The 13,418-nt window shown below is 42.2% G+C and overlaps 1 protein-coding gene and 1 pseudogene across 5 annotated transcripts in view; both read right to left on the bottom strand.

Annotated features, from left to right (window-relative positions):
* LOC135898037 (lon protease homolog 2, peroxisomal-like) overlaps positions 1-13,418 on the bottom strand; it is an 87,806-nt gene that overhangs the window by 44,785 nt on the left and 29,603 nt on the right. For all 5 annotated transcript variants that reach the window (XR_010563244.2, XM_065426767.2, XM_065426769.2 and 2 more), the window contains 2 exons: positions 3,290-3,450; positions 1,094-1,145 (listed from right to left, as the gene is read on the bottom strand). Coding sequence is in view for 4 of the 5 variants with exons in the window: in XM_065426767.2 (XP_065282839.1) it covers positions 1,094-1,145; positions 3,290-3,450 (213 nt within the window). In the remaining variant the exon portion in view is untranslated. The remainder of the gene's footprint in view (positions 1-1,093; positions 1,146-3,289; positions 3,451-13,418) is intronic.
* On the bottom strand, positions 10,853-11,016 carry LOC135898061 (U2 spliceosomal RNA; annotated as a pseudogene).

The following is a 13,418-nucleotide window of genomic DNA, read 5'->3' as shown; positions in this document are numbered from 1 at the left end:
GACGCTGTAGTGGCACTGTCAGCGCAAGATGCTATCCGGAAACGCAAAGCCCTATTCTAATACTCTTCACTCCTGCGTGCCCCAATGCTAACACCAGGAAAGCTCTTTGGGGCCCCAAACTATTGGGGCCCCTATTCTAAAACTCTCTAATAATGGAGGCGTAAGTGCAATGCCCACAGAGGTTTTAGGCTGCAAACTCAGTATGCATTAGCACTTTAGAGGGCACCAGCCCCCAACCCCTGCATATGCTAGGCGCAAATAAAATCCGAAAATACATTTCTGTTGAAAACAAGCTTCCACAGCGAAGTTCTGAAGCAGCAAAGAAATTGGAACTAGTTTTGCATACAATGCAAACTGATAGACAACCAGCAAAGATACCGAAGCCAGCTTGCTCAACATGGGCCACTTTGGCCTTTGTGAATAAAGCAAATGACAAAACACATTATCACACTCACGTTTTGCCTGACATAAGCAGCCTTCAATCCAAAATTGTTTCAACAATTGGAATCGGAGTTACTTTTATCTTTTGAAGATGAGCTTTTTGAAAAACTTGTTTAACTATTTATTTCTTCTCTTGTGTTTCATGTAGGAAGATGATACATTTTTTGATTTTCTGGGTAAAATAGAAAATGTGCCAAGATGCACCAGTTTGAAAAGTTTTCTGATTTGGGCCATGTTTCGAATTTTTGAAAATTTTGTTTGTGGACAGCATAAATAAAACAATGAATGGAACTAATTTACTGTGAAGCGTATGAAAACAAGCAGAAAAGTTTATAGACACAACGTTTTTAATTTGCATTTAATTCTTCCGTGAAATCGGAAAAGGTTGTGGTAAGCAAAAAGATGATGTGCGCGCCGCCATCTTCAAATATTTTTTGGGCTTGCTGGGAACGCTTTTCGGGAATAAAATTTTCAGTACCGTGCATTTTGAATATTGCAACATGACATAAAAAAAAAGACAGAACAAAACTATCAAGCGGACAGGTATGTTTGATTTCTCAAGGAGTCATCCTAGAGTTACCATAACGTGGAACTTTACTATCAAAGTAAATAATCAAGAACAGAGACATCCTGAAAATGCTTTCAAGATTACCTGTAATTCTTTTGTGGCTACCTTTCTAGCATGATCAGGCATTTCAGCTGCCCTGCAAAACAAAGCAAAAAAGTAAGAGTAAAAACCTAACATAAACATAACTTTCTCATGAGGTGGCAAGAATGTATAGCTTGACTAAAACAACAATTTCAAGTAACCCAATAAGAATATGGACTTCGCTATTTTTATAGGAAATTTAGAAGAATGCTATAAGTACACCTGAGGAAACAAGAGTTGGATTCAAGGAGAAACAATACAAGACCTACATTTTGGGTAGGTAACATTACACAACCAGATTACGTCCTCTAATTGACATTGATGAGTCAGAGAATTCTAGAACGAAAACCATAGACTTGAGTGCATTTGAGAAAGTTTAATTCAATAAAGTAAACCTTAGTTCGGTATACTCATCTACAAGTACGATTCATACTTGCTTCACACTAATTTCACAGGCGTGAGATGAACATTAGCGAGTGCTGGTAAATGAGTGTATGAACATGAATGACTGTTGCCAAGAGGAACTGAGTATGTATGTGAGTGAGCATCAGTGAGTGGGAGTAGATGCCAGTAGTACGAGTGGGTGCCAGTGAGTGTGAATAGAAGTGAATATGAAGCCAAGTGATTGTTAGTGAGCCTGAGTAGGTGCGAGTAGGAATGTGAGCAAGTACATAACCAGCAAAAAATACTGGTAAGCAAGTATGAGTACCCACTTATTCTGACAACCTATGATGTAAACATATGATCTAATGATGCCTGCTAAAGGTCCTCATGATTTTATTAAAAGCTACACCTTTGCAAAATTTTCACCAAAGGCTTCCTGGACAAAAATACATCTGCTCAAAATGCAGTGTAGCAGTTGCAGCCTGTTTTCACAAATTATTTTTAAGCTTGATTTTGAAAAGACTGTTCTTTTAATGTTACCCCAGCATGCCAAATAAATCATCTAACTTTGATTAACAATGATGAAATTATGCGGACACCATGCACTGCGGGAATCGATGCAAGCGAAGCTTTCTGTGCTGTTTGCTTTAATTGATGATAATTAGCATCGACGACAGCTAAAGCTTAATTTCTTCAACGTTAAGGCTAACACGAGAGTGGTGAGTTGATGTTAAACGTTACCTTGCATGCACCACTGCTGTTTGTCTGCGTAGTACACAGAACACACAGGGAGAGGTGTTTGCTTGAGGCTTTGTGGTGCGCATTACTTCATAACCTCCGAGAGCGTTGAGAATTTTCATTGCCTGGCATGGCACATTTAATCGTGGCAGATGTATTAAGCTTTAATTGAATTACGAGGTTGTACATGCCAAAACCACAGTTGGATTATGAGGTACATCGTAATGGCAGACTCCGGATTAATTTTGACACCGTGGTATTTTTTAATGTGTCCATAAATGTAAGTGCATGAGCGTTTTTATTTCGCCCCCGTCAAAATACGGTTGCCGCGGTCGGGATCTAACCCACAAACTCGAGCAATGCCATAACCGCAAAGCTACCGCGGCAGGCACAGCCATGTTGATTTGACGTGTGACCGTACAGTGCACTTTAATTAATGTGGCTCTGCTTCTGCACACCCTGCATAAGTTGTCCACTTCACATTTCTGCATCGTGTTTATAGTTCAGAAATAGCCGAAACGTACCGTACCATACCTTGAATTTAAGTTTATCCATTTTTCCCACAACTGTTGCCCTGTCTACATAGTAGCATTTCTGTTCCTTCTCACATCAGCTTTTCTCTATCCCCCTCCCCCTTCTATGAGAACTGCAAGCGAACAGTGGCAAGGCTGTTATTCACTCGTTTTGCGACTGCGTCAGTTCTAGCCATTCTCTGCCTCCTCTACCATTCTATCTAGCTTCGCACTGGACTTGCACGTTGGTAAAACGGTAAGCGCTGCAGTTTCTGCAATGCTTTTGCCGGGGGGGGGGGGGGGGGGGGGGCACGGATAATTATAGTTGCCAAGACGCTACCCAGGGCACTCCAGAGGGCATTATGCACATGCGGCACATGGAAAGGTCCAAAAGAGTTTCTTGCGTCGCCTTCCCTCTTCTGTCACGCTCCTGTCATACACATGCCCTGAATCACCACCTGAAGTGGTGTGCCAGACAGCAGAAGCAGCAGCAGTGGGTAGTCGAAGGAAGAGGCAAAGAAAGCTCCGCTTTAAAAAACATATGACAAATGAAAGAGGTACTAACTTTATTTTTTTCTCCAACAAACCAACCTCATCTCCTTCCTCAAAATCATCATCATCAATATCCAGCTGTTGTCTTGGCCGATGTGGTGATCCGACCTTTTCAATGTGAAACGAGCGTGATGTGCTGCCATCTTTCTTCGCTTGATGCAAGAATTGAAGACTCTAAAAATAAAAAAGGTGTCAACATGCATACTGCAACAGGAATTATAAAGAACAATGCTACTTAGGAATCAAACCTTCAATATTTGCACTATCACATTTATGGGAGTTGTACATTAAATGAACTGGAACATAATCATAGTCGAATGCCTCTATAACAAAATTACCTGTCTAACGAAGGGCTCCATATGTCCCAGCCAAACTGCTATTTCTCTCATATGTATTGCAAGTGTATACAGTAAATACCACCCCAATGACTTTGTTGCACAATAAAGGAATTTAGACATCTCCAACAGCTGATTTGTTGCTTTGAAATGAACGCACATGGCAGCGCTTTCAGTGCTCTCTGCAGCCGCCACTAAGCTGCAGTGCTCAAAGGAAGCAATGGTCGACATTATAACAAAGACTGCATGGGAGGGTCTAAACCCGAACATGATAGGAAAAAGAAAAGAAGGAAGTCCAGTTAGTCAAACAGACAAACACTTTGACAACCTCCACTAGCATGGCCTGCTGACAAAAACAAAACAGAAAAAGAAAAGACTAGGCACAACAATCTTTGCACACTAGTACCATTACCAGAGAGTGGTACTTAGATCACTACAGCAATTCTGACGACAAGAGAGGAAATAGTGGCATTCGACGCTCCGTAGCTCTACCCTCTGTCCCTCCCCGATTTCGTCACGGAGTGATAAGGTCGAGGTGCAGTCACATATTTTAATGAACAAAATGTGCACAAGAAAATAAGTTACCTCTTTCACAAAGTATCTCTCGAATTCAAGCTAAATAAAGGTTTTCTTTTGCTGAACGAAAATAGACTCCTCTATTGCAAGCAGTATAGTCTGTTATCTTTACAATGGAGTGACCTGTATAATGAAGGTTCTTCGAATTATCGAACATTTGGTTATACAGGCATTTGACTGTATTGCTTATGCTACCGGAAACTTCTTACTGTACTATGACTACCATGCATTACCCCTACCAAAACTGAAGTACAAAAGGGGTGCTTGCAATAGGGCTTCACAGCAATGCGGACATGTATAGTAACCGTTGAAACAGCAACACAAGGCGCTCTGACGTAGGCAATTTATATCAACCTTCAACACACAGATCTCAAGCCTCATGTCAACAACAACCACTTTCAGTTTCACCAAACTCGTGCAGACGAGTTATATAATGCTGTGATAGTATGTGCACAAACAACATGCCTAGCAGACCATGTGCTGCATTGAAAATCAAATACCTTAGGTGGCTTCCAAGAACAGCTAAACATGTCGCAGCTCACAACTTGTTATCAACAAACTAACATTTCTCAACACTTATACTGACACAGATGCACAGCTTTAATGGTGAAATTTGTCATTTTATGAAGAAGCATAGAGCATGACAACACAAACATGTTCTAATATTTTCTATCAACCTCAATAAAATGACACTACATTGAAGAGAGTATTGAAGTTTCCGACCATTTCATAATGCTTAAAGCCCTGGACTGCCATTACATAGTGCTACATATCTGATAAATGCCATAAGCCCTTTGTTACAGAGGTCTAGACTAGTGAACTATAGCAGACCAATTATCAGTTACCAGAGAGAAAGAAAGAAGCAATTATCTGAGATGTTGCCATGTTATGCTCCTTAACCCATAAAAATGTGTTCTTTGCACTTCTGAAAGCACAAAGCCATTTTTAGTTAACTGTAGTACTTAAAGAATAATAAACGTACTGCACACAATGATATGCCATTTCACAATGAATAGACTTGACAAAAGATCTAAATTCTGGTTTTCTACACACAATGGTGCATTCAATCTATTCGAAACCAAAGTCAAAGAATAATTCTGAATATGCTGCTTTGTTCATTTTTTATCATGCATATCATTCACCTCTCGAAGCTGAGTTTCTTGTGTGAGCTTTATAAAAAAATGCCATTAAGACAACTAATTGTATTTCCTTATTTTTACAGCATTACAATAGAATGACTGCAGGTGTATTTTATAAAGGTTGCCGGGATATTGTGTACGCTAGATGGGTTTGATTTTTCTATAACCCATACCATGGGTTTTTTCACCTTTATTTTTACATGATAATTTCTGCTCGGCACCAAATAATTTCAATTTTGTTTCCGTTTTGTGCTTTAACTTCTTCAGGTACCACTTAATTCTGTCCAATGAAAATTTAGTTTCACATCTCTTGAATCTTTAGAATTATGAAAAGTGTGAAGCTGCAGATTAATTTGAGAATTTTCAGTTCCTCAGTGAGTTTTGTCAAGATTACAGAATGTGGACTCCGTGTGAGAACTCGCAACACGGATGTCAGATAGGAGAATATAAAGTGTTTGATGTCTAGCATACCTGGAAAGCAGGGGCGTAGCCAGGGGGGGGGCTTATGGGGCTTCAGCCCCCCCCGAAATTTTTTCGTGCTGTCATGCGTCGCCGACCAAAACAACTCCCGGCGCCGGAAATCATGCTCAATTTTGTCTAGAATGTCCTTAATTCACGCTCGAAAAGACATTTTAGCACGAACATTGCGAAATCGGGCTGGATTTCGCGGTAACGCCCATGCATCGGGAGTGACATATCGTAACGCAAGGAGCCCCACCGAGCACAAAATTTCAAGGGTGTTTTGATGGCGAGCGGGCTCGTCTCGGCATCTCGCGGAAGCTGCAGAATCTACGGAGCGCTTGGATTTCAATTCTGAAACTTTGTGGGTATAAAGTTCTCATAACATTTTGATGCGAAAGGTGCATTGACATTTCCAAAGTCGTGCTTTAGATGTTCAATTCCTGAACTTTGTGGGTTTAATGTTGTTGTAAACATTTGACGCCAAAGGTGCATCGACTTTTCTAAAATCGTACATCGGGCCATACAACTAGACAAGCCAAATCAACAAAATATCAGACAAGTTGACAAAGCACGCAGCGAGGTCCGATGAGACAAAGCGTTGTGGTGGTTCATTTGTGCCGTCAGGTCACAGAAAAGAATATGAAAATTTTTTTTTCACCTGCGCCAAAGCATCCATGTCAAGACACTAAAGCCACCATTGTAATTAGGTTCTGATTTATTTTTCTACCTAGACTTTTATTCGCGAGGATATATTGAGCCTCTTTCTCATTTTCTTTCCTTTTTTTTTTCCTCGCAACCCACGGGCTGCCGATCCAGCCAGAGCGCATGCGTTTTTCTCTGGCCGACTACATTTTCACCTGGCAGAGTTTCGGACGCTTTCTGGCTAGCAGACGAGAAAAACAAACAATGCATAGTCGCTCGCCGCCAGCATTGCGAGGATTCGACGGATTGCAACGCATTCGCTTGAGCGCAACCTCTCCGGAAAATTTTGTCTCGCCGGTGTAGGATACCGAGCAGGATGCGTATGATTTTCTGTGGACCAAGCACGTCACACGTTTTCTTCGATATTCCTTCGGTAGCCACACTAGGTGAACAAAGTAGGCATTCGATTGTAGCCAACATGCTTTCCATTGTGTTATTCTATTTCACAGCACCCCGCCCCACAAAAGAAAAAAAGACATTGTTGCGGTGCAGCGAATTGTCGCATGGCGAAAGTTCGATTTTGTTACTTCTGTTGCGGAAAGTAATGGGCCACGGGACGCTTCAGTTGCCGGATGCTATTATACTATTGCAATAGCAGCTATATGAAGACTCCAGGCTCATTCGTGCCGTTGCTTTCATGTTTCTTATAAATAAACGCCAAAGGCGATAACATCGTGACCGCGCGCCGCATGTTCTATGTGCGAGTGAAAGCGTGGGGGGGGGGAAGGGGGTGAGCCGACGATGGTGGCTCAGGCTTGTGTGCGCAAGGGAGAAAAGCGGGGAGGAAGCGCGCCGCCTTCCGTCGCACGCGATACATTTTGGGAGTGGAAGGAGGGGGGGGGGGGTGCTGTGTTCTTTGAATCTGTGGTTGCGCAACCTGTTTATTTGCCTTGTTTGACGCATTATATATAGCGACTTTTTCTTAGGTACGCAGATTTATTGGTAACTTATGCGCATATTTAAATATCTTGTTGCGAGGCTTTGTGCATATGCGCAGTGAACTTGGTTTCCTGTGACAATTTTTTTTGCCCTGTATCAAGCTGTATCTTCGCATTTATAATGTACGAAGGCGAGTCAAATGAGACAACCCACCCCACGCAGTAATGGTTTGGTTCATTATTTTCGAGGCATGCACGTAGAACGTACGCATCTCATTTACAAGTGACATGCAGAGGTGAGGTTAAATGATCTTTAATGCTCTCATACACTGGGTTGAACATGGTTGCGTGACATAATGGACACTCCAAAAGTTAACAGCTTGGTGTCGTGAGGTTTTTGACAAATGAAGATGTTTCCCAAAAAGAAATTATTCGCCGTATGGCTGCCGTATGCATTGAACATTGCGTTTCATTGGCCACTGTGAAGCGTTGTAGCAAACTGTTCAAAGAAGGACATGAAAGTTACAAAGACGATCCATGGCCGGGCCAAAGTCACCGTGCAATCGCCCCCAACACAATTAAAAAGGCCGTGGTTGCTCAGTGGCTATGGTGTTGGGCTGCTGAGCACGAGGTCGCGGGATCGAATCCCGGTCACGGCGGCTGCATTTCGATGGAAGCGAAAACACCCGTGTACTTAGATTTAAGTGCACGTCAAAGAACCCCAGATGTGGGTGACGACTTTTTGTCTGCAATTGTGACCGGGGATGACTCATGGTGCCGCTACTACTAGCCTGAAACACTACCGCAAAGCTTACAGAGGAAACATTTGAATTCACCACTCCCATGGAAAACAAAGGGCGTCATTTCTGCCGGAAAAGTGTCGAGTTCTTTTTAGATTGTTAGCGGCCATTGTTGATAGAATTTTATAAACCTGGAGAGACTCTAAATCGTTTCAGATATTGTGAAAGGTCGGATCGGCTGCGTGTAGCAATCAAGAACAAACGACGTGGAAAATTGAGCATTCGGAACATCTTGCTTCACGACATTGCCCGTTCCCACGTCGCTGATGCGCTTAATACAAAACTGGCAAAGTTCAAGTGGGAAACGCTGCAACATCCCTCATGCAGCCCAGACCTGTTGCCTTGCGTCTTCCACATTTGGTAAAATTTGATAGAACTGCTCAAGGGAACCAGATTCGTGTCGGAAGATGACGTGTAGTCATTTACAGATTTTCGAGGCAGCAACCCAAGGAGTTTTATCAGACGGGAATTACGCGACTCGTTAGTAGGACAAGTGTCTAAATACTCATGGTGACTACTTTTAAATAAAGTACCTCATTTGTCATATATTTCTTAATGGCTCACTTTCATTTGACTCGCTCTTGTATATGTTGCAGAACTCCTCCTTTTTATATGTGCTCTCTGTTGCGACTATAATTTCGCAGCAATTACTCGCAATGCAAAACCGGTGACAGCTTCTCCTGCGCAGTACATTCTCACAAAGGAAAGCGTCATTAATATATATATATATATATATATTTGTGATCCCTCGGCTAATTCTATAAGGAGAAGGCCGAGCTGCAAAGCGAGCCCCCCACGAACGAAATTTCTGGCTACGCCACTGCTGGAAAGCACCTATCTAGCCACTTGAAAAGTATGTCCGATGTAAAATATTGTGAAAAGAAGTCAATGAAGTGACCCTGCTACATGACGACATACTGACGCCGACAGCAAAGACCCCAGCGTCTATATTTCAACTCATTTTACAAAGACACTTTACACATACAGTTAAACTTCAATATAACAAAGTCAGTAAAATCGGCAATCTGCTTCGTTATATCGAAATTTTGTTGTATTGAAATTCAACCTTTTATGCAAATAAGAAGTCGCCGATCGATTAGTTTTGACATGGAAAGGGGTCGCAGAATTTTCCAAATTATCGGGCAATCGATTACAAAAGCAATTAGAAAACAATTCATTTTGATAAATTTGGGAGTCTGCGACGAATGATACGGCTTCATGCCACAGTGACGATATCTTCACATAGGCGGTACAAATTAAGCGAAGCCAGCCACACTTTCACGAGCATTCCCTTACCACCCCCCCCCTGCTTCAGCTTGTAACGACGACGCTATCATGAAAGGCACCGGCAGTGGGAAGCGAACGCTTCGCTTCATCTGCTTCTCGCTCCAACAGGTGACCGAAATTCAATATTATGCAACCTTCAATAGTAAAGGCACGGGAAGACAACTTACATGATGCCAAGGCGTCTCAGCACGCCCTCTTTGTATATATGGCAGATTACCTCTAAAGCACGGTGCGCGCCTGCATATGTGCTCAGCCTCGCTTACAGCCATCAGAAATCGCAACAGCGCGTACCGGCCCCTCACGCGCGCTTCATCGTGTTACCGCGAGCTGACTCCCCTCCCCCTCTTTCCCTTTGCTCGCATTTGCAAGCAGCAGCTTGTAATTCAATCATTTGACCATCTGCGTCCGTGGAAGTTTCCAATTATTGTCTCGGCATTCCTTTGCTGCATAAATGAAATTTCATTATATTTACATCCGTGTTCTATGGGCAAGAGGTTATGAAAAGTCAAATGCTGCGTTATATAGAGAATGTCATTATATTGAAGTATGTTATAAAGGGGTTTAACTGTATTAGTCAAAGTGCCAATACAGGTCCAATCAGAAGTGCCATAAGATGCACATGACACTCTTTAAGCACATATCAGTATTTCCATTAGTGCATTTGTTTTGGATAAGTATTTTTAAATGTGCACAATTGTACACTTAGTGCCTCAAAGGGTTAATTTATTTGTAATGTGTATAATGTAATGTGTGTTAAACACATTGCAAAAATAATTTTCCATCGTTCTAAACAAATGAATTGGTCGCATGCAGAAACACCCGAGTACAGTGCTTTAGTTACATTTTGTGATGTGTTGGTGATTCCGCAAACTTTGCGATACCAGGAAACATGAAAGTGGCGTGAAGATTAGTTAGCAGTAGAAAAAAATAAAATAATCTTTACCACTCATATCATATCGCGGGATACACCAACCTTAGCCATATAATAGCACGACTGTTGCTTAGTGGTTATGCGACCAGCCTGTGGTTCTGTGCATGTGGTTCTGATGCCACTACAAAAAAAAATCACTTCGCATCTCAAGTGAACAATGTCACTTTAATACTTGGATTTTCTGTTACAAAAGAAAAATGAAAATAGATCACGTGCAACATGGCAGTCGCTAGACATAGGATGTCATAAAACTGTCATGCCGGCGGATAATACTGCGCACCTTTTAGAAAGTGTAAAGTTGCTAGGTTAACGAAAAGTAGTGGCCATTATTTTCTTAAATGAACAACATAATACGAGGGATGTTCCAAAAGGAAGTTTTGGCATTTTTACAGCGAAGCTATACATGGCTAGGCTCTGGAAAAAATCGCGTGCGTCTATCGAGCCGTGTAGCTCGAGAGTTTCTCCCCATACGTGGGCCGATCCCTAAGATAGTGCAACACCAGGCAGACCCATGGTGGAGGTGAAGCAGGCTTTAAGCCCTCTGCCAACTTGCAAAAATAAGCTTAATATCTTAGGTCCAAATACAACCTCTATCAGATATTAAGCTCATAAAAATAAAAATTAAATTATGGGGTTTTACGTGCCAAAACCACTTTCTGATTATGAGGCACGCCGTAGTGGAGGACTCCGGAAATTTAGACTACCTGGGGTTCTTTAACGTGCACCTAAATCTAAGTACACGGGTGTTTTCGCATTTCACCCCCATCGAAACGCAGCCGCCGTGGCCGGGATTTGATCCAGCGACCTCGTGCTCAGCAGTCTAACACCATAGCCACTGAACAACCACGGCGGGTATATTAAGCTCATAAGAACAGATACTAGACTTTGACCTGCGTCGGCCAAGTCTACATTCGCACTGCCCTCTCTTTGTCAGTGTTCCAAGCGCTTGCATATCTCCTTTCCTTTCCCTCAGCTCTCCCGTGGTGGGGATCCAGTAAGCATGCTTCCTACCAGGAGGCACAAGGCGGAAATAAATGTAAACCGTCCTCGTGGCCCCGATCCTGCAAACTTGGAACATTTCACCGGAGCAATGGCCAGGTTTCAGAGGGAGTTTGTGGGAAACCAATATGGTGTGGCCTGTGTTGTATGTGACCGCTTGTGATTTTCGAGTGACCTCACAACCATTACTGCACTGTGGGATGTCAACCAACGCATGATCGCCTTGGCTACGGTGAAGCAGTGTGTGCCTTCATAGTGTGGTGAGGTGCGCGTCTGTTCTATGTGCCAGGATTCGTTCGTAAAAGGTGTCGTGCCACATTTTACAACAATATGTATAACCCCCGGCGCCCCCTCATCTTCCGAGGCTTAACATCGTGGAGGAGCAACTAGTCGCGCCTCGCCTTCCATTTATGTGCATACGGTATTTCACGCACGGCAATGGACAGTTCGCCATTAAGGGACCCACATACACAGCTTAGCTGGTCATCCACCTTCACAGAGTGGTATGACACCGAATATTTTGAAAAAGAAGATGGTAAACCAGGTGAAACAAACAATTGCCAAAAGAATCTACGCCCATTGCTGGTTCAACAACGGAGGGAGTGTCAGCGGAGGAGGAATGACGCATGCGCAGATTGCCAAAGAAGAGAGAATAGCAGCAGACCAGCGTGCCCGAGATTATTCAAGTACAAATCACGATAGCAGACAGACATGTGCTGACGATGTAGCCACCACTGGAAGTGCGTGCTGTTATCTGGTATGAATGGGCACCTGTTCCCTGCGTTGAAAGCCGCACTCTCGGGATGTCACTTCCAAAACAATGCTGCAGTGGAGCAGGTTGTGCGACGATTCCTTGCATCGCAGGGCATCAAGTTATACCAGAGTGGTTTCTTCAAACTGGTTGCACACTACGATATGTCTCAATGTCGGTTACGACTATGTGAAAAAATAGTGCAATGTGTATAGTTCATAATGCCATGGTGTTTCTCTTTTTTGGCAATAAATTTTCGGTGTGAAAATAAATGAAGGAACTTACTTTTGGAATATACCTCGTATTTCGGCCCTTAAAATAATTTGAACTTTTTCAAACTGTAAATGTGCATGCAAATACAGCTTTCTGCTGTGTGTTTTTTTACTATTACTGTGATAAAAATAACGGTGTTTTAAGCAACATTGCGGTCATGCTAATGTACTGACACTTGGTGACATAGATTGGTTACTGTACTTAGTGACTATTAACAGGTCTTTTTTTCTTTAACCAGTGCAACATTAGCAAATGCTGCCTTAGTTCAGCTGTGTAACACCAATGCCCAGAAAGCAATAGTAAGTGATGGAACATAGATTGCGTGCCTCACTGCCAGTCCTTTGTTGAATGACAGTTTGCACCTCTTTCATGTAAAATAGGAATATTCTGTATGTTTTATCAAAAACTGTGGTACTTAAGGGTAACATATTATCAGTTCCCCACAGTCAGAGCATTTTATTAGCGTACATTGGCTGAACTTTCCAGCAGCAAAGCGCCGTGGTGGACATTTCAAAACGTGACACCAACTGCCTATCCAAGCTAACACAGAGACAGTGCTACCAACTATAGTTCGATCATGTGGCCAACAGAGAATGATGTTACAAGCAAACTGAATTTCATGAAAATGAAGATAGCTTACGAATATCTCCGATAAATAGAGATAATTTCTGTACAACTTTAACATCAACTGAGTAAGAAACTGGAAGAAAACTAGAAAGATAAAGACCATGTACCCCTCTATCAAGCAGGATAAGCTCTTCAAATAACAACTGGATAATCCCCAATTTGAACTAGAGGTGATCTTTATCTCTGAATAAGTCACACTGCCAATAGAAACCTCACTTATTTAAGTCAACGAAGCAAAGCATGTAACAGTCATCTAATATAAGAAATTGACTGACATCACAGGAAAGATTACCTATTATGTTCACTGAAGGACAACTATTTTAGTCCTATATGTTTGAATTCATCATCAGACACAGTGTCATCTGGCATGAAATAAACTTAG

The sequence above is a fragment of the Dermacentor albipictus genome, chromosome 1 (assembly GCF_038994185.2).
Source record: "Dermacentor albipictus isolate Rhodes 1998 colony chromosome 1, USDA_Dalb.pri_finalv2, whole genome shotgun sequence".
Lineage (NCBI taxonomy): Eukaryota > Metazoa > Arthropoda > Arachnida > Ixodida > Ixodidae > Dermacentor > Dermacentor albipictus.
The sequence above is the reverse complement of the archived record's forward strand: the minus strand, read 5'-3'. Positions and strand labels throughout refer to the sequence as shown.